Below are 22,408 nucleotides of genomic sequence, written 5' to 3' on the forward strand. Positions count from 1 at the left end.
GAGCCGGAAGAGGCTCACAGAAGTGAAAAGGTACAAAACACTCGCCCAGTTCACCATACTGTCCAGAGCCATACCTAAGGTAAGCAATCCTCCCCGCAGCCTCAGACTCCAGGCGCCCAAATTCGCACGCTTGCAGGCATTCTATTGATTCACACTTGCGTCCTTCAACAGGTAGCGCCAATTACATCCCCCAGAGCACGACCCCCAGCATACTGGCCAATACCACTGTCAATCAAATACCTCACCTACTTCTGTAAATTCTCCCCTCCCGCTGTCATTGGCTTTACCTTCGGCCTATCAACAGTTATCTTCCGCCCTGGAGACCGCGGAACTTACCCTATCGAATCTAGGATTGGCGCCGAAGCTACTCCCGCCCTTCGACGTACAGGGCACTCCGCCCCCTTCACCGCCCAGCTTTGCCAGGGAAGAAGCAGGGCGGCGCGAGCTAGAGGCCGGCCCAGGGGCGGGGTCTGCCTCCCACGGCGGGAGGGCGGAGCCTGCGCTGGAGCCTGACTGCTCGGTTAGGACCTCGGAGAGCGCCAGGCTCCGCTACCAGAGGGCTAGAGAAGCGGCTGGAGCCGGTCCGGACCCACGCCTTCGAGCCCTTCTCCCTCGGCCCCCTCAGCTTCCCGGGCTGGCAGGCGGTGAGTGGCGTCTGAGGAAGGTGCCTAAGTCCTGGGTCAGATAGTCATCCCTCTGGGACGCCGCCGCCGCTGCCGCCGTCCAGCTGTGGCTCCCTTGCACCTGTGTATGTGTGTGTGTGTGTGTGTGTGTGTGTGAGAGAGAGAGAGAGAGAGAGAGAGAGAGACAGAGAGACAGCGAGCGCACCAGCGCGCGAATGCCCGTGTTGAGGGTGTTTGTGTGTGTTCTGGCTGGGCGCGCGAATGCCTTGGTGTGAGGTGTTTGTGTGTTCGCGCGCCCGCGGGCGAGAGCCCCGCGCCTCAGCGCTTGGCCTGGGGGAGGGACAGCGGGAGCGGCAGCTCTGCGCGCCCAGCAGACTGACGCGGGACTCGGGCCGCAGCCGTCGCCGCCACCGCTTCACGTCCCCCGAGAGCGGCCGCCGTGCAGCGGAGAGAGCGGACGGCGGGAAGGCGAACAGGCGGGAGAGCGCGGCGGCGGCGGCGGCGGCGGCGGCGGCGGCGGCTGCGGGCTGAGGTGGAGGGAGGGGAGCAAGAGATGGGGAGGGGGGGAAAGAGGACGCGGAGAGGGAGATGATGGGGAGGTGAGGAGGCGGCGGAGGGACAAGTGGAAGCAGACGGTGTCGCCGTTCTCCCCTCCCCCCCGGCAGCTGTTGCTGTGGGTCACTCGCAGATGTTTTGGGGTCCGGGCTGCTGGGGGATGGGGACTAGAAAAAGTATCCTTCCCCCCCCGCCGCCTTTCATAGTGACAAAAAAGGAAGCGTTGAAGCTGATGGGGGAAGAGCCCGGAAGGTGGTGGCAGAGTAAATACTGCCTCCCCCAACATCGTTTTTCTGAAAATAAAATATTCCGAGCTGAACGTTTCGAAGAAGGAAAGCCCGCCCTTAAGAGAGAGACGGAGTCTTGTTCTGTTGAACTCTGGTTTGATTGTATAATAATGATGATATAATGCTAATGACGATGATGACACTGCCTTTTATTTTTACCCCAGTGCTGATAAAGCATAGTTACAGCTGGGGATACAGTCCTTGAATATCTGATGTATGAGGAGGGAATACTGTTGCTTTTGCAGTTGTGTTATATTTATCTTTTTTTTTTTTTTAAGGATATGCTTTTTAGAATTAAAATTTGGCAAACGAAGCCTGACTCTTTTTTTCCAGTCGGTTATAACCAATGCTGGTAAAATGGGAACTGATTTGACTAGTGAAAAGAGAAAGGTCTTGACTAGTGAAAAGACCAAGGTCTAATTGCATGTGTTAAGTCACCCCTTTCCCTTTTTTTCCTTTGAATTTCTCAACAGTGTTTAAAATGAAGAAGTTTAATTTCCGAAAAGTTCTGGACGGCTTAACTGCCTCCTCCCCTGGCAGTGGTAGCAGCAGTGGCAGTAACAGTGGTGGTGGGGCTGGAAGTGGTTCCATACCTCCTGCGGGGACTGCAGGGGTCCTCAGAGAGGAAATTCAGGAAACCTTGACTTCAGAGTATTTCCAGATTTGCAAGGTAAGCTTTGAATTGGCTTAAAGCCTATTATTTCTTTATTATACTGTTGTGAGGAAACAAGGAGGGAAAAACACGCCAGGAACAGGAAACTGTTGAGATGTCAGCATCAGAGTCTGCTGTAGAAGGCTCTGTGGGTAAATCAGTTTGGCTGAATAGATATTTTAGGCGTCAACTTAAAAAGCAATGATAGTTTAAGGGAAAATGAGCACACACAAAAAGTAGAATTTGCAAGATAATGTTAAAATCCAATAGTGGACAGAATTTTTAATGTTTTTGTATTATATTAACTGAAGAAACAAATAGTCATTTTTGTGTGTGTTGTCAGAGAAAATAATTGTTATTTCACTGTTCAGTATGAAATGAATAAAGCTACTAGCATGTTGCTAGGATTAAGTAGATAATAGGAAAATATGTCCATTTTAAAGGGGCCAGTGACATTGCTTTAAAATTCTGAATAAAATCACCTCCACATTCTTAAACTCTTCATAAATACACAAACGGACAAATGCACAGGCTTATAAGAACTTGTTATAGTTGTAAGAACTCAAAAATAACCGGTGTTCTAGTTTAGTGAGAAAACATTTTATGTAATTATACTTTGATATTGAACTTTAATGCATATGCAAAAGAAAGAGTTTCTGATAAGTAGAGAAGATGAGAATTTATAAAACAAGCATTAGGTTAATGCATAGAGATATTGTTATTGCTATATTTGTTATATTTTATGATATAAAGTGATTTATAATTTTATTGCCCCTTTTTGAGTTGTCTTGGAATGTGCCTATTATATGCAACAAAAGCTACTGAGTTATTTATATCATATAAATGAATATAATTTTGTAAATGTGTTTGGCTACATAAGAAGAAATAGAAAACTTGCAAAATTACAGAAATTAACAAATTTTAAAATACTTTCACAAAAGTTTTTTGAAATTATTAAAATTATTTTTGTGGTAAACAAGTGATACATGTATGATGAGATATATTTCAATCACTGCCTCAGACTATATTCCTAACAGGGTCATTATGAAAACATTAAATAGTTTTAGTATTTAATAATAAACTAATAACTATAGTTATTAGTTTACATAAAAGCAAGTTTATTTAGAGTTAAGTTAGATAGACAGATTTAATTCTAAGCTACTTTGTGAAATTTGTGAACAGTAATGATTTTTTTCCTCAACAGGAAATAACAGATATTCTGTTAGATGAGGGAAGGTCTTAATAGTGGTTATGAGACAAATGTAAAAGAGTTCTGGAGTTCAAATTTGAACTGCTAGGCAGGGGAATTATGCCCTGATTCTTTAATCTTCGAAGTGTTTGCAATTTTCACGATCAGATTCTGAAAATGCTTTCCAAATTCTCTCAATTCATGTATATGACAGTGATACAGGAGAATTTTACCAGAGGTAAAATTGGTATAGGAAAGATAGACTTCTGAAACAGAATGGCATTGGACTGTTGAGGTTATAAAGCTTGTAGAGAAGGTTTTAAATAAAAAACTTAAGGAAAATGGGTGAATGCAAGAGAGAATGGAATACATAGTTATCTTCCCATTTATTCAGGCAATAGATAGTCATAGGAAATGGCAGAAGTTAAAAACATATGACATGATAGGAAGAGCATTGGCCTAGGAATCAGAAAATTTGTGTTTTATTTAAAGTTCTGCTAGTTGACAGCCATATAATCTTGGGTAAGCCATTTATCTCCCTTGAACCTTGATTTCTGCATCTGTAGTATGGGAATAAGTATATCTGCTCTCCTTAACTAACAGAGGGTTATTGGGAGGATCAGACAGAACAAGGTGAAGGTAATGCATAAATGGAAAGGATGATAAAATATATATTAATATTATTGTTAAAGTTTCTAAAATCTCATGTTCATAGTAGAATGAATATAACTAGTGGGTTACAATAATATTAGGTTATGATTTTCAAATAAATTGTAAGATAGATAGCTATATAAGTTGTCCACTAACAGTATTGAAGTCTTATTAAATGTGTAAAATACTATGGCATCTTTGGATAGGAATATAGTTAATTTTTTTTTTTTTTGAGGCAGAGCCTTGCTCTGTCGCCCAGGCTGGAGTGCAGTGGCACAGTCTCGGCTCGCTGCAAGCTCCGCCTCCCAGGTTCACACCATTCTCCTGCTTCAGCCTCCCAAGTAGCTGGGACTGCAGGCGCCCGCCACCACGCCCGGATAATTTTTTGTATCTTTAGTAGAGACGGGGTTTCACCATGTTAGCCAGGATGGTCTCGATCTCCTGACCTCGTGATCCGCCTGCCTCAGCCTCCCAAAGTGCTGGGATTACAGGCGTGAGCCACCGCGCCAAGCAGGAATATAGTTAATTTTAAAAAGTGGTTATATGGATGTATTATAGTTACCTGGTCTATAACAAAATATATAAAAATGGACTAAGGAAATCCCAAAATTAGAACCGTTACTGAAATGGGGACTTTATTTAGATTCATAGACTCACATAGAATGTGCAAAAAACATTCTCTTCTGAGTTCTATGGGTGCTTCTACCTTTTCAACATGGGCAAAACTGAAGTATAAATCTAGACTTGGCTGTTTGAAAGCCTCCTCTCTACTATATCTGATTAGTCATCACATCCCATCTATTCTATTTCCTTAGTGTTTCTGAAATTTATGATCTTTTCTACATCCCCAGTACTTGTTTATTCCATCATATTTTCTTGCTTGGTCTTCTGAAATCACTTTCTAACTGATCTCTTTACTTCTAGTTTTACCTTATTATACTTCATTTTGTTACAGTAACAGCTATTTCTGAAATACAATGTTAATTATGTAATTTCCTTGCTAAAAATTCTATATTGGTTTCCCTACAGCAATGATGCTCTTAAAATGAAAGTCTTATTTGAAACCACAGTAAATAACATCTATTCAAACAAATAAATGTGGCACCTTATGGGCACACATCTGTTTTAGAAATTATAAGAATAAATTATACAGCCAATTGAAAAAAATTGTTTTTTATATTTGCTTTTTGTTGTGTAATATCACCCATAGGAAGATAGTAGGATGTTCGCTAGCCTTAAAAAAGTGAAAGTATAAAGCTGTACCCTTCATAATAAACAAAATGTCTATAAGAAGTTCACAGCCATAAAAATGGCAGAAGAAACTTTGGTTCAAGGTCAGCCAAAAAAAAAAAAAAAAAAAAAAAAGTTAATGCATTGGCTTACTGCAATCTAAGTTCAGAATGTGTATGCATTTGAATGCCTGCATTGTCCAGGTATTTGTGAAATATATGAAATGCCTTTCCTGAACTTGAATTCTGTGAAATACAATTTGAAACTATTGCTCTATAAAATAAATTTCAAATTGCTTACCTTGATGGGTATAGAGTTTCCTTCAGAAGCGATTCCTGTTTACCTTTCCATTTTCATTTGCTTGATTCCCAAAGTGTACTGCGTTCCCTAAAAAACACCATATTTTCTCATATCTCAGTGCCTTCTCTCATTCTCTCATTTCTGACTAGAATGTCTTTTCTACATTCATATAACTGGATAATTCCCAGCCATCTTTTACCTCATAATTCAAACATCACCTCTATGAGACTAGCTCTGACTACTGACACCTCAACTACCCACCAGGGTTCTCTTTTCTCTTTTTAAAAACCTCTTCTATGTTTTTTTCTGTAGCATCTGGCATATACCTATAGTGTGAATTTAGCATCTACTTGTGATTAAAAAAGTTTCTTAAAAATCTGTCACTGCCCTTATGCTATGAACTCTTTGAGAAGCAAATAAGTGTTTTTTTTCTTGTTTCCTTCTTATTGCTAGGGTATACACTACCTAGCTGGCCAGTAATTCTCAACTTTGGTATCTAAAATAGAGATTTCCAGCACCTCCCCATTCCTAGAGAATCAAATTCTCTAGGAGTGAGTCCTAGGCACTTGCATTTTTTTTTGAATGGCCCCACAGGAGATTTCTATGCACAGCCATTAGTGAGAACTATTATAGTGTGCACTTGATACACTTTTTAAATGAGTAAAGATGCATATACATGATTGGTCAATTGAAAAAGATATTAAAGCAGAGAGCAATTATGTCTTAAACATTTTATTTTAATTGAAAACATCTAAATATACAATTTACAAATCATTTGGTAAATGACTGTTTTTCTGTTGAATATTGGTTCTGTGTGAACTTCTCTTCCATAAACCTTTCCAAATTCATATCTACAACTTTCAGTTTTGCTTTATTTAATGCAGAGTAAGAACTTACATGCTTTTGAAGCAAACCTGGTGTCAAGTCCTTCTAGATACAGTGATACGTATAAAGTAAGGCTTTATTTTGTTCACATCTGTATCATCTATGTATAGAATGGCGCCTGGCCCATTGAAGGCAGTCAAATATTTGTTGAGCAAATAAATGAATAAATTAAAGGAAGGAAGCTATATAGAGTTGTGTGTTAAAAGCAAACTAGATATTATTTTGAACAGCTTCTTGGAGTTGCTTTCATGAAATAACTTTTATATAAAGAGGTAGAGAGCATCTAGTGAAAGAGTTGATACCACTTTAGGAACATGGTATATGCTTTTCAAAGAGATGTAGAAAAGAAGATTGTAGGAGGATTCTATTAAATTTATTTCAGTTTTTATTGAAGAAGATATTAGGAACATTCTTATTTCCAAATGATCTTTTTGGGGGAACAGCTCAGAAGTTTTAGATTGACAGTGACAAACACACAGGGTGGTCTAGACCTAATTAACAAAAGATAAAAATAAGTATATTACCAAAAAAATAAGAGTAAAGTAAGTATATTACCAGAACCAGATAACATAATCCCTAAATTTCTGAATAAACTCTTAAATTAGTCAACTCACTATTCATAATCATTCATAAACTGTTTTAATAAATGGTCATAATGTCAGAAACAACATGTAGTTTAACTAGTATAACTTCTGCAGGGAAATGGATTTATAATAATGATCCTCATATCTGATATAATATCAGATCGTACCAGGTAAATAGGTATGGATCAGAAGTACAGGCATGAACTGTAGAGCATTGGGCTTTCCAGGGCCCTAGCAAGATGAAAGGAGATTAAATGCCCAGAAATTCTTGAGTACTATCTCTTCCTCAAGATTTTCATTGTCTCCACATTCCCCTAATTTCACTCTATTTTACTTAAGCGGTTTTGCAACTGAGATTGGGACAAGATCATGATCACAGTTCCACAGTTATGAAGTTTTCATCCATAAAAAGAATAACAGAAGATTCCCTGAGATATGTGGATTTGTTTCATTTCTATACTTAAAAACTGGTAAAATAAAAGGTAGTACAGTTGAATAACTGATTATGGATTTAGCTTCTGACAATGACTTCATGCTCCTGTCACCAAAAAGCACAGTAGAGGCATCTTTAAGAATGGTAATGGAGGCAAGCAAGGAAGAATTAAGCTACCATTAAGACTGAGATGCTAACAAACATAATAACCAGGAAGAATTAAAGATTTTTTTTTCTTTTAAGAACCAGAAACCAAAACCAGATGATTCAGTACTCCAGGCTGTCTGCTTCGCTTATCCTGACGGCATAAGGGTGTAGGGGCAGTCTTGAGTAAAGGATTATAGATGTGTAGAAAGTATGTTTGCAAAATTTTAAAGTTACCTAGAGGGCAATCACGTTTTCTCACAAAAAGTCCTTTAGTGCTAGTATTTATCAGCAAATTGGGTTGTTGATCTCGTATAGTATGGTGGTTCTTATGTTCTTAAAAACAAATAGTGCTGTCATACTTTATGTATTTCTCATACAGAGCTAATTTAAAATCTTAACATAATTTCCAAGTATGTTTATCTGTAGGGTTATTATCAGTGAGTAAACCAAATTTCTATTTCTTAAAATTTAGTGCATTTCTGAAGATATTTCTCTGCCCTCACCTGAAGATGTGCCTGTGAAAAATCTTAGGATTAGGTTTCATATTTACTTTTAATAATAGAGTGATTGAACTGATTTCCTATATTTTAGTTCTGTAAAGCCATTTACATATTGGTTTAATAGCAACAGCTTTGATTCTATCCATTAAAGGTCTCAAGTAGAAGCCCTGCTTTAAACTTTCAAATTGAGTTTGTTTTTCTCATAAGAGAAAAATGGAACTTTTTGTTCCTACTTAAGTATCAGAATGATGATCTTTATAAAAAAGCTTTTGTTTATAGTGACAGTTATTTTCTTTTTTATTTTTAAAAGGAGGATAACTTTTCTTCTTTGTAGTATTTGAAAGGCTAATCTTTTAATGTGCACAATATACTAGTGTTTTTATATAAAAATATAGATTAAGTATTCTGAATAATTGTCCCTAATTTTCTAGGTAATACTAAAATGTCTTTATAAGGACTAGTAAAAAAAAACATTGATTAAGTTTTATACAACCAAAAATAGAAATAACGTTTAAAGGATTTAGAGAAGGTAGTTATAAAGAATAGAATATAAGCCCTCCAAAAAGTATATAATAAGTTCACCATGATATCTAGGGAGAAGCTTGATTAAATGAAGCATTCATAGTCACTGAAGGAATGCAGCAAGAAGGTATTTTGACATGTTTATTGTTGAAAAGATATTTTATTTATTATATACCTTTAAAAATATGACATAAACTGCTTTCAGCCAACTATGATAAGAATGAAATAATGCTTTCTGGGATTGATTTATGAGCAAAATCACCTATGATGTATTCTTGACTTATCTAACATATTAGAAAGAAGAATATGATTTTAGTTTTATTGGAAGCCCAAAATTACTACTTAATATTGATGGTGTATAGAATTATTTTGAATATAATGGTATATAATGATGCTATATAATCATTATAATGAATTTGAAATTGAAAATATAGTATTTATTTCAGTTTCAGTTAAGTGTTTTATATTTATTTTTATCTTCTTTTATTTTTAGACAGAGTTTTGCTCTTGTTGTCCAGGTTGGAGTGCAATGGTGCAGTCTTGGCTCACTGCAACCTCCACCTCCTGGGTTCAAGCGATTCTCCTGCCTCAGCCTCCCAAGTAGCTGGGATTACAGACACCCACCACCATGCCCAGCTAATTTTTGTATTTTTATAAAGATAGGGTTTCACCATGTTGGCCAGGGTGGTCTCGGATTCCTGACCTCAGGTGATCCGCCCACTCCAGCCTCCCAAAGTACTGGGATTACAGGCGTGAGCCACTGTGCCTGGCAAGTGTTTTACAATTCAATAAATATCTCTTTGAATTGACAATAGCATTAAATCAACATCTTATTTGGATATGTAAATTTTATTATAAATAAAACCGACCATTTTGGTGGTTTTAGATGCAGATTTAATACCTGGATTTAGAAAGTAAAGATTGGAATTGAGAGAAAATTGTTATACTTCTTTTACCTTTCTTTTATTTTTACTTTACCAAAATGAACACAATAAAATTAATTACACTCTGAAGAAAACTAATTGGATTGGCTAATGTTCAGTTTAATTTGTTTGTATACATTGACTAAAAACCTGTCTATAAATCTGTAAACCGTAAAAGTTTGAAAATTATTAGTAGTATAATAAATTTTGAAGTTACATTGAGTCTGGGGGAAATGCTTACAGTTGGCAAACATCCATGTAGGTGGAAAATGTGAAACTAGCAAAGGAGACAGAGAAGAACCGAGCAGAATGATATGAGGAAAACTCAAGAGTAGAGGCAGGTAATCTGAAGCATTCTTTAGAAAGAATAGTAAGAGAGAAACTCAGGCTTTGTGGAGTGGTCAAAGATGGTAAAAACAAAACAACTTCAAAACAACAAACAAATAACAGAATTGTCAGAGACAAGTGAATTAGGCCAAGAGGAAATTGATTAGGGTAAACATATTTTCAGTAAGGTGATGGATAGAAATAAGGTCAACACTATAATAGAGAATATAATTCATAACATCAGTACCAAGAGTAGAAGTAGGGGAAATGTGTGAGGAGTTGACTTTATAGAAAAGAAAAGTGGTGAAAAAATAGCCGTAGTAGATTTTAATATCATTTTGGTATACTGTAGGGGTGGTGATGCAATTAAGCCACAGAAAAGCAATTGAGGCTACCAGAAAGGGAATGGTAGGGTGGGGAATAGAGGTAAGATTTGCCTTTTAATTTAACTAGCAAGGGGCGGCCATGGTAGCACATGCCTGTAGTCCTAGTTACTGAGGAGGATGAGGGGGAGGAACCCTTCAGGATAGGAGTTTGAGGCTCTAATGCACTGTGATCATGAATAGCCACTAATGGTACTCCAGCCTAGGCAACATAGCAAGACCCCTATCTCTAAAATAAATAAATAAGTAAGTAAAATAAAACAGTAGGTATCTAATTTGGAATTTTTCTCCTTACCTGACAAGATACATATTTCATTTGAATTTTCAGTAAAATCTGTGCTTTATGTCCTTTCAGGTAAATAAAAGTGTGTGATTCTACTAGAAGATCATATGACTTTGGTATTTGTTGCTTCAATTACCAAAAATTTATTGGCTTAAAACAACACAAATTTATCATCTTATTGTTCTGGAAGTCAGAAGTATGAAATGGATGTCAGTGGGCTAAAATTAATGTGTTCACAGAACTGCATTCCTTTCTGGAGGCTGTAGGGGAGATTTTGTTTTCTTGACTCGTGCAGCTTTTAGAGTCTGATCACAATTCCTTGGCTGATGGCCCCCTCCCATCTTCAAAACCAGCCTCCTTCCATTTTCAAAGCCAGTTGATCTTTCCAACATGTCACCACCCTGACATTGACTTTCCTGCCTCCCTTTTTTATATTTAAGGATGCCAATGATTACATTGGGCCCACCGGGATAATCCAGGTTAATCTCCCCATTACAAGGTAGTTGATTAGCAATCTTCGTTCCGTCTGCAACCTTAATTCCCCTCTGCCATATAACCTAACTTATCACAGGTTCTTTGGGGGCTGTTATTCTCTGTACCTAGATGTTCATCACCTCACCTGTTTTTGTTTTTTGAGTTATTTTATGGAAAATTTTAAACACACAAGAACAGAGAGAATAGTATTGACCCCTCAGCTTCAACAGTGACCATCCTTGGCTAATCTTGCTTATTTATATTATCTTATTTGCTACTCTTACATTTCATTATTTTAATGCAAATCTCAGACATTGTACCCTTCCACCTGTAAAAACTTTACAGAGCAGATAAGCACTTCCCCTCATCCTGTGCTTACACTATAATCCTAAAGACCATTATCATAGTGAAAAAAATTAACATTTCTTTATATAATCTAACATGTAGTTAATGTTTAAATTCCCTTAGTTGTCCCATATTGGGTTTTTGTAGTTGATTTGTTTAGATTAGGATCCAAGCAAGGTCCATGTTGCATTGTCACTTGGCTTGAAGTTATCTTAATTCAATCAGTGTAAAGTCACAGGTTTTTTGATAAGATCAGCTATCTTGTGCTTTTGTGTATATGAAAGAAAAAAAACCTCATTGTCCTGATTTCTTTATGAACTGGAAAGCTATATGTGAGGAAGTGGATGGGTTGTTCAGTGCATCACAAGATGACAAATAGAGAACTTTTAAATGTTTTCTAGACATGGTAACATTCTTTAAAGAATGGGAAAAAGAATATTTTTAGGTCATCCTGAGAGCTGTTGTACTATTTTGTGATGCTACTATAGGATAGGCTTTGCTGAGAATGTTAGAAAAGAGAAAAGTGTCATGAAAGACATAGTATGTGTCAAAGTGAATAAAAGTGGGGTGGATTCTTTAAGTTGCACTGAATGTTACTGATTTTTATCCATGTAATAAATTATTTGAGGGATAGGATGAGATTCAGTTTTGTATAGCTCTTCTTTTAAGTGAAAGAATAGAACATTTGATAAGGATTCACTCTACAGTTACTTAGAATGGAATTATATAGCAAAAAGCTGAAAGTGAATTGGACAAATTCTGTTTTATTAGTAACAGATTTCTTCACTTGGGTTAATAGGCTAAATATACTTGAAGAACTGAGTTCTAAAGTGGTAGGAAGAAGATTAAAATACTGATGAGGAACACATTTTGATTTATTGAGTTCCATTTATGAATAATCTGTACATTACATTTATTGATTACTTACATAATTCCAAAGGGACCTTGTAGTTTATTGTTGGATCTTTCTTTGCTTTTTCCAGTTTCATCTTAACCAAAACTCCTTTGCTGTTTGAGGTAATATTCAATATTCTTGTGCTCTGCCATAGCTCCCCACTAGCTATTTGGTGAATTCAGTTACTTATTATTTAAACATTTACTGAAAGCATATTTTATATATAATTCTAAACTAGATTTTTAAATTGGGCAACCTTTTTTTAAGAATGACTTTGCAAGGCAAGCATACACTCTGTGAACCATTTATATTTTTATGTGATTAACAGAATAATTTGCATCATGTGAACTTTAATTCATGTTTTGTAACATTTATGAAACTCTCTCTCATTCCTTTTCCAGTGGCTCAAGTTTTTTGCTCCCTGTCCCTTCCTTTCTTTCTTCCTCGTATTTCTACTATTTTTGAATTATTTTATAATGTATTTGATATCTTTTCTTTGTACTTAGCTTATGTTAATTTCCATTTATGTCTTCTTGGCTAAAATAAAAGAACCTGAAAAAATATATTTCAGAAAATAAATGTCTGAAATATATTTCTTTTGGTACAATTTCATTTCCCTAACAAGTCTAATACTTATCGAGACTATTAACATACCAAAATAGCTCTTTAAGTCACAGTTTCTCTTTTATTCACCAATTTCTTTTTGAAAGGATGGAAAAGTATTTAATCTGGGTCAGCTCAGTATAATTATCAAATAATTATCTTTAAATCATGCTTCTTTGTTCTTGCTAACAGCCTCAAATTTCTTACAAATTTTTTTTTGAAAAATGATTTGGGGTACTTTTTGATTTAAAAAAATTTAATTCTTTTAAATTGATGCATAATAGATGCATATATTTTTGGGGTACATATGGTAATTTAATACATTTATATAGTTTGTAAACATCAAATAAGTGTAATTGGGATATACATCACCTTAAATATTTGTGTTTGCTTTATGCTAAAAACATTATAATTATTCTCTTCTAGCTATTTTGAAATGTACAATACATCACTGTAAACTATAGTCACCCCACTGATCTACTAAATACTAGATATTATTTCTTATATCAAAATATATCCCACCCTCGTTTCAGGCTTCTGGTAAACAATATACTCTCTGTCTTCATGAGATGTACTTTTTAGCTCCTACATGAGTGAGAACCTGTGAGACTTGTTTTTCTGTGCTTGTTTTATTTCATTTAACATGACTTCTCGTTACATTCATGTTACTGCAAGTGACAAGATTTCATTCTTTTTTATGACTGAATAATATTCCCTTGTATATATATGCCATATTTTCTTTATCCATTCGTTCATTGATGGGCACTTGGGTTGATTTTATATTTTGGCTATTGTGAGTAGCACTGCAATAAACATAACAGTGCCAACATCTCTTTGATATATTGATTTCCTTTCCTTTGAACATATACCCAGTAGTGGAATTGCTGGCTGTTCTATTTTTAGTTTTGAGGAACCTCCATGCAGTTTTCCTTAGTGGCTGTACTAATTTACATTCCCACCAACAAAGTGTGAGTTCCCCGTCTCCACATCCTTGCCAGCATTCATTATTCCCTGTCTTTTTAATAAAAGCCATTTTAACTGGAGGGAGATGATATCTGATTGTAGTTTTGATTTGCATTTTCTCTGATGATTAGTGATGTTGAGCATTGTTTCATATACCTGTTCACCATTTGTATGTCTCTTTGAGAAATGTCTACTCAGGTCTTTTCCCATTTAAAACTCAGATTATTTATTTATTTTTGCTATTGAGTTGTTTGAGCTCATTATATATTCTGGTTCTTCATCCCTTGTCAGATGAACAGTTTGCAAATATTTTCTCCCATTCTGTGGGTTGTCTCTTTACCTTGTTGATGGTTTTCTTTGCTATACAGAAGATTTTTAGCTTGATGCAATCCCATTTTCTATTTTTGCTTTCGTTGTGTGTACTTTTGAGGTCTTAGAAAAAACATAATTGCCCAGACTGATGTCTTGGAACATTTCTCCAGCATTTTCTTCTAGTAGATTCATAATTTTAGTTCTTAGATTTAAGTCTTTAATCAATTTTGATTTGGTTTTTGTATATAGTGAGTGAAAGGGCCTTGTTTCATTATTTTGCATATAGATATCCAGTTTTCCCAGCACTATTTGTTGAAGAAACTCTCCCCACTGAATGTTCTTGGTAACTTTCCCAAAAATTAGTTGGCTGTAAATGTGTGGATTTATATCTTGGTTTTCTGTTCTGTTCCGTTAGTCTGTGTATCTTTGTTTATGCCAGTATCATGCTGATTTGGTTACTTTAAGTCTGTAGTATATTTTGAAGTCAGGTAGTGTGATGCCTCTAGCTTTGTTCTTTTGCTCAGGGTTTCTTTGGCTATTCAGGATCTTTTGTGGTTTTCATATAAATTTTAGGATTTTTTTTGCATGTTTCTGTGAAGAATGTCATTGGTATTTTGATAGAGATTGCATTGAATCTGTAAATTGCTTTGGGTAGAATTGTCATTTTAACAATATTAATTTTTCCAGTTCATAAGTGTGAAATTCTTTCCACTTGTTTGTGTCCTCCTCAATTCCTTTGTCAGTGTTTTACCTTGTAGAGATCTTTCACTTCTTTAATTAAATTTATTCATAGGTATTCATAGGTATTTTATATTCTTTGTAGCTATTCTAAATGGGATTGCTTTTTTATTTCTTTGTTCAGATTGTTCACTGTTGGTGCATATAAATGCTCCTGATTTTTTTGCATGTTGCTTTTGTATCCTGCAACTTTACTGAATTTGCTTATCAGTTATAACAGATTTCTGGTGGAGTTCTTAGGTTTTTTAAGTGTAAGATGTCATCTGTGAACAAGGCTAATTTGACTCCCTTCTTCCAATTTGGATACCCTTTTATTTTATTTTTTTCTCTTGCCTAATTGATATAGTCAGGACTTTCTGTATTAGGTTGACTAAAAGTGGTGAAAGTGGGAATCCTTGTCTTGTTCCAGATTTTAGAGGAAAGACTTTCAAATTTTCCCTGTTCAGTATGATGTTACTGTGGGTTTGTCATTTATAGCCTTTATTATTTTGAGGTATGTTTTTTTCTATCCAGTTTACTGAGGGTTTTTCTCATAAAGGGATATTGAATTTTATCAAATGGTTTTTCTGCATCTATTAAAATGATTGTATGGTTTTTGTTCTTGGTTGTATTAGTGTGATGTATCACGTTATTGCATTTGTTGAGGATTGTCACATCTGTGTTAATCAGGGATACTGGCCTGTAGTTTTCTTTTTTTGTTGTATCTTTGTCTGGTTTTGGTAATGCTAGCCTTGTAGGATAAGTTTGGAAGTATTCTCACTTCAATTTTTTTGAACAGTTTGAGTAGAATTGCTATTTGTTTTTCTTTAAAATGTTAGGTAGAATTCATCAATGAAATCATCAGGCTTTTCTTTATTCCTCATTATTGGTTTGTTGAGGTTTTCTATTTCTTCTTGGTTCAATCTTGGTAGGTTTTATGTGTCCAGGAATTTATTCCTTTCTTCTAAATTTTCTAATTGGTTTGTATACAGTTGTTCATAATAGTGTCTAATAATTCCTTGCATTTCCGTGGTCTCAGTTATTATGTCTCTAATTTTTTTTTTGTTTCTGATGGTATTTATTTGGATATTCTTTTTTTCTTAGTCTAGGTAAGAGTTTGTCTATTTACATTTTCAAAAGCAAGCTTTTCATTTCGTTGATCTTCTGTAGTTTTTTTTATTTTCAACTTTATTTCTTCTCTGATCTTTATTATTTCTTTTTCTATGAATTTTGGGTTGGATTGTTCTTGCTCTTCTAGTTCCTTGAGGTGTATCTTAGGTTGTTTATTTGAAGTCTTTCTGCTTTTTTGATCTAGGTGTCTAATGCTATAAACTTCTCTCCTAGTACTGCTTTTACTGTATCTCATAGATTTCAGTATATTATATTTCCATTTTCATTTGTTTCAAGAAATTTTTAAATTTCCTTTTTAATTTTTTTCATTGACCCATTGGTCATTCAGGAGCATGTTGTTTAATTTTCCTGTGTTTGTGTAGTTTCTGAGGATCCTCTTGTTCTGGATTTTTAGTTTTATCCCTTTGTGGTCAGAAAAGATACGTCATATGATTTTTACTTTTTTGAATTTGTTCTAACTTGTTTTATGGCCTAAGATATGGTCTGTTTTGGAGAATGTTCCATGTGCTGATGAAAAACATGTGTATTCTGCAGCAGTTGGGTGAAATATTTTGTAAATGCCAATTAGATCTATTTGGTCTAGTGTGTAGTTTACAGTGATGTTTGTTGACTTTCTGGCTGGATGATCTGTCTGTTACTGAGAGATATTTTTTTAACTGAATGTTTAACACATTTGTAGTAATAGAAGGAATGCAACAAGGATTAGAATTTTATAATTACATTAGACATTTATGCAAAAGATGTTTCATTTTTCAAAGATGTTTCTCCTATGTCCCTATCATTTCTATCTTTCTTAAAGCAGTAGTTATTACCATTCTCATGGACAAGCTTATTTCACTGTGTTAGACAGTAATTATACCAGTACGTTTCACATCATTATCATCTTCAAAAACTCTACTCTTCATTTCACCACACAATCCCATTGCATTGTTTCACAGTACAATTGTATTCCACTTAAATTAGAAAAGTCCAAATAAATTAGAGCAAAAACAGTCAAATTCATGTGAATGAATGCTAAAGGACCAAAGATTTTAAAGTACTGATTTAGTAACAGTTACTAAATCTATAGGCATAAGACTTCTATTTATTCATATTATTAAAACTGCAATAATAGAAATTAAAGCTACATTAATGAAAAGTGAATAAGGAATGAGATCAGTAATATTTAAATATAGATGCAATGTATTTTGTGATTAGTATCAGGTAAATATCTCAACTATCTATCTTAAATTCTGGTCTCAGAGAAAATGTCAGAGACAATTACAAAGAAGATGCTTCATATTGTCAGGTCCATTTTTCTAACTAATGAGATCTTTTGAGAGAATGGCTTTAGTCTTTCTTTTTGTCAGAGATTTCCATTGGTCCTTTTGTTGGCAATCCATTTGTTTGCATCCTTACAGTCTATCTCGTCTTTATTTTATTTATGTATTTATTTATTTATTGAGACGGAGTCTTGCTCTGTCGCCCAGGGTGGAGTGCAATGGTGTGATCTCGGCTCACTGTAAGCTCGGCCTCCTGGGTTCGCACCATTCTCCTGCTTCAGCCTCCCCAGTAGCTGGTACTACAGGCGCCCACCACCATGCGCGGCTAATTTTTTGTATTTTTAGTAGAGACGGGGTTTCACCGTGTTAGCCAGGATGGTCTGCATCTCCTGACCTCGTGATCCACCCGCCTCGGCCTCCCAAATGCTGGGATTACAGGCCTGAGCCACTGTGCCCAGTCCTCGTCTTTATTTTAAATTGCTGTATTCCTGTATAGTTTTATAGGCTATATATAACTAACAAAAGGGGAAATAAGAGGGTATATGTATGGCTCTAGAATTATTTTGCATTTCCAGAACATAATTGAAATGATGATACAAGGAATGCACACCATTGCCTGGGCTTCATCTCCTGAACTGCAACCATGAAGTCCTAATGACAGTGTCCATACTTCTGGAGGAAGGGATGAGTAGCAGCCTAGAGTGGGTTGTTGAAGTACCCTACTATTATTGTATTGCAGTATACTTCTCTCTAGATCTATTAATGTCTGCTTCATATACTTGGAAGCTCTGGTGTTGGGTGCATTGTTATTTATAATCGTTATATCCTACTGCTGAATTGACTCCTTTATTATTATATAGTGACCTTCTTTGTCTATTTGTATAGTCTTTGATTTGTAGTGTATTTCGTCTGATCTACATATAGCTACTCCTGCTCTTTTTTGGTTTCCAGTTCCATGGAATATCTTTTTCCACCCCTCAGTTTCTGAATGTGGGTTTATTGTAAGTAGTATATAGTTGGGTCTTGTGTCTTTATCCGTTCAGCCACCCTATGCCTTTAGTTGGATAATTGAGTCCATTTACATTCAAGATAATTATTGGTAAGAAAGGATTTACTGCTGTCATTCTGTTGCATGTTTTCTGGTTCTTTTGTAACTCTTTTCTTCATTTCTTCCTTTCTTACTGTCTTCCTTTGTGGTTAAGTGATTTTCTCTAGTAATATGTCTTAATTTGTTGCTTTTTGTTTTTAGTGAAGCTATAGGATTTTGCATTGTTATTGCTGTGAGGCTTACAGAGAACATCTTATAGATATAACATATTTCAAAAAGGTGACAACTTATATTAGATCACACAAAGATAGAACAAATGAAGAAAAGTGGGAAAAAATCTCTATACTTTAACTCCATCTTCCCTCATTTTGAATTTTGTTGTCTCCATTTATGTTTTTAATTGCTTATCTGTTAACGGATTGCTCTAGGTATTATTGTCTTTGATAGATTTGTCTTTTAGGTTTCATACTAGAATTATAGGTGGATTGCACACTATAGTTCCAGCATTAGAGTATTCTGTGTTTGTCTGTGTACTTAATTTTACCAGTGGGTTTTATACCTTCACATGTTTTGTTTTTGTAAGTTAATTTAAAAAAAAATTTAGATGGAAGAACTCCCTTTAGCATTTCTTGTAAGATGGGTCTGGTGGTGTTGAATTCTCTGAGCTTTTGTTTGGGGAATATTTTATCTCTCCTTCATAGTTGAAGGACATGTTTGCTGGATATAGTATTCTTGGATGGCAGTTCTTTCTTTCTTTTTTTTTTTTTTTCTTTCTTTCACCACTCCTTGCTGGCCTATATAGTTTCCATTGAGAAGTCTGAATGGATTAAACCTCCTTTTTATGTTATTTGCATATTTTCTCTTGCTGCTTTTAGGATCCTCTCTTTGTCTTTGACCACTGAGAATTTCATTATTTAAGCCTTGGGGTAGTCCTATTTGAGTTGAATCTGTTTGGTATTCTACCTTCCTGTACTTGGATATTTATCTCTTTTTTAGTTTTAGAATGTTTTCTGTTATTATTTCTTTGAATATGCTTTCTACCCCTTGCCCTTGCTTAACTCTATCTTGACTATCAGTAATTCTTAGATTTTTGTCTTTTGAGGTAATTTTCTGTATTTTGTAAGCAATCTTTATTCTATTTCATTTTTCTCCTCTGTGTATTTTCAAATGGCCTGTCTTTGAGCTCACATTATCCTTCCCCTGCTTCATACATTCCACTGTTGAGGGCCTCTAGTGAGTTTTTCAGTTCAGCAAATATATTCCTCAGTTTCAAAATTTCTGTTTGATTTTTAAGAATCATTTCAATCTTTTTGTTAAATTGCTTTTTTGTTTGTTTGTTTTTTTTTTTGGAGATGGAGTCTCCCTCTGTGGCCCAGACTGGAGTGCAGTGGCGCGATCTCGGCTCACTGCAACCTCTGCCTCCCAGGTTCAGGCGATTCTCCTGCCTCAGACTCCTGAGTAGCTGGGACTACAGGTGCATGCCACCACGCCCGGCTAATTTTTTGTATTTTTAGTAGAGACCGGGTTTCACTGTGTTAGCCAGGATGGTCTCAATCTCCTGACCTCGTGATTCGCCTGCCTCGGCCTCCCAAAGTGCTGGGATTACAGGTGTGAGCCACTATGCCCAGCCAATTTCTCTGATGCATTTCTGAATTGCTTCTCTGTGTTGTGTGGGAAGGCTGGCTGGGGTTCATGCCCAGCAGACCTGACAGATGAACTTCCTATAGCATGACACTGTTGAACAACCTCTAATTTAGTGTCTCCTTTGGCTGAGTTACAGAGCAGAATTTCCAAGGCTAGGGATGGCAGTCCCACCTCCCCGCTTTGTTTCTCTTTGTCGTCAGGGATATTTCTTACTTTGGATACTCCTAATGCTTTCCCTGGTTTGGGGTAGATACAGGTCTCCTGTTAGGGAACCCAAAATGTGGGGGAAGCTGGTTGTCTACCTTGAGCTCACTTTTTCCAAAGTAGAAATCATGAATTGGGGGAAATTTTCTTAGCTCTTGGTGCCAGGCAGATTGGTGGGAGAAGCATCACAGATATGGAAATCTTATTCTCTTTATTGTCTGCTTGGAGTTTTTTCACTTCCCTGTGGCCCTGGAAACTGACTTGTTCTTATATTTGAATTTTGGGATATTTCTGATAATAATCTCAGTGATGCATATTTGTTTTGGTTTTCTGTGTGGGCAGTGAAACGACCTTGCTTGTATGCTGCCATTTTGGAACCTGTAGTCTCCCTCACACTACAATTTCTGTCTTCATACAAAGCAGGATTACATATTTACTAGAAATAATTTTATTTATTGCTAATGTTTTTACACTGCTCATATATTTTATTCTGTGAAGAGCTACAGATTTAAAGAACTTGGAACAAAGATAAATATTGAGAGAATAGGGTGCTAAGAGCTGAACATTTGGGAGTTGACAATTGAAAGCAAAATAAGAAAGATCAGGGAGGGAAATATGTGAGGGATAATTTACACATAAAAATCAGATTTTAAGTACTCATTTCAATGAGTTTTGATAATTACATACATCTGTGTAACCATCAGTCAAAATAAGATATAAAATATCTTAAATTTTCTAAAAATTTCCTGACACTTTCCAGTCAATTTCCCATCCTTACCCCATTCCAGAGGCAATTAAATTCTGACTTTTTTTCTGCCCCCTGAGATGGAGTCTCTCTCTGTCGTCCGGGCTGGAGTGCAGTGGTGCAATCTTGGCTCACTGCAACCTCCGCCTCTGGGGTTCAAGCAATTCTCCTGCCTCAGCCTCCAGAGTTGCTGAAACTACAGGCGCGTACCACCACACCCAGCTACTTTTTGTATTTTTAGTAGAGATGAAGTTTCATTATGTTGGCCAGGCTGCTCTCAAACTCCTGACCTCGTGATCTGCCCTCTTTGGCCTCCCAAAGTGCTGAGATTACAGGCATGAGCCACTGCGCCTGGCCTAAATTCTGACTTCTATCACCGTAGCTTATGCTTATATGTTCTTAGACTTCATATAAATAGAATCATATGGTATATAGAGTGTGTGTGTGTGTCTTTTACACAACACAATGTGTTTTTTAATATTTGTTGAAATTGTTGAATGTGTCAGTGATTTGTTCTTTTTTTTTTATTGCTAAGTAGTAGGTAGAGAGAAAAATACTTCAAAAGTATCCATACTTCAAACATGCAGATGCAGGCAATGATTATTGATTTTTCTGGGTGCATTTCATTTTAGTATTTTTTATGTTTAGTTTTTTGTTATGTGGAAATTAACAAAGACCACTCAAATGAGGACATAGGCTATTCAGATTTTGCTATGGCAAAGGAGTCACCCACCATTGTTTGCTTTGGCAGAGACCCAAACGCAGGCAGAAGACTGGGAGAGCTTTATAGTGAAAAAAGGGTAAGCTTCAAGTATGTTCTTATTGTAAGTTGTTGGCATGGGAAGCTGGAGGCAGGCTGTGTACAAGGGAGCCATTCTACATGATTGGTTTGGGAAGCATATTTGGCTTTCTGTAATCAGTATTGAGTTGGAAGTGTTGTGAATGAGGGACCTGTGGAAGTTAGAGATTTGGCAGTCATTGGCCATTTCCTGATTATTCTGGGCCGATGATTGCAGAGATTGTGGTTTGACTTCACATACTGGTTGCTGCAGGGATTGTGGTTTGACTTCCTTGTCTGGTTGCTGCAGAGGTTGTAGGTTAGAGTTCTATTATCATATGTAGTTTACTAATTGTATATTATATTGTATAGTCAGTCTCTTGGTTATATTTTGGTATGTGTTATGGATCTTATATAGAATTTTACATCCTATTTTTTTTTCCACTTAATATTAGAATATAAACACTTTTTGGTTGTTAAGGATTTTTTTCTTTATATAAATTTAATGGCTGTATAACAATCAATCTAGGGGATGTACTCTTATTATTGGAAATTTAGTTTTCATTCAGTTTTTCCCTTCTTACAATAATGCTGTTATGAACATCTACGAGCATTAAACCTTCAGCATATTTAGTATTATTTCCCGTGATGAGATTTTTAGTTGTAAAATAGTTAGGTTATAGTTCTTATCTTGTTGAATTACTTTCCAAAAGGATTTGCCTAGTAATATGTAACAGTCAGTTCACTGGTATTCTTACCAGCTTTTGATATTTAGAAATATTTTTACTAACTTAGCAAGTGAAAAATATACTT

At 36.0% G+C, this 22,408-nt stretch overlaps 1 protein-coding gene across 5 annotated transcripts in view; it reads left to right on the forward strand.

Moving 5' to 3' along the window:
* The first annotated feature begins 511 nt into the window (after positions 1 to 511).
* STXBP5L (syntaxin binding protein 5 like) overlaps positions 512 to 22,408 on the forward strand; it is a 465,182-nt gene continuing 443,285 nt past the window's right edge. For 2 of the 5 annotated variants that reach the window (XM_023214416.3, XM_023214419.3), the window contains exons 1-2: positions 512 to 664; positions 1,939 to 2,135. In XM_023214416.3, the coding sequence (XP_023070184.1) occupies positions 1,947 to 2,135 (189 nt within the window). In that variant the 5' untranslated portion in view covers positions 512 to 664; positions 1,939 to 1,946. Of the gene's footprint in view, positions 665 to 1,007; positions 1,156 to 1,938; positions 2,136 to 22,408 lie in introns of those variants that run through there. The other 3 variants (XM_031935154.1, XM_031935155.1, XM_023214418.3) reach the window with 2 other exon arrangements.

The sequence above is a fragment of the Piliocolobus tephrosceles genome, chromosome 2, assembly GCF_002776525.5.
Source record: "Piliocolobus tephrosceles isolate RC106 chromosome 2, ASM277652v3, whole genome shotgun sequence".
Classification (NCBI taxonomy): domain Eukaryota; kingdom Metazoa; phylum Chordata; class Mammalia; order Primates; family Cercopithecidae; genus Piliocolobus; species Piliocolobus tephrosceles.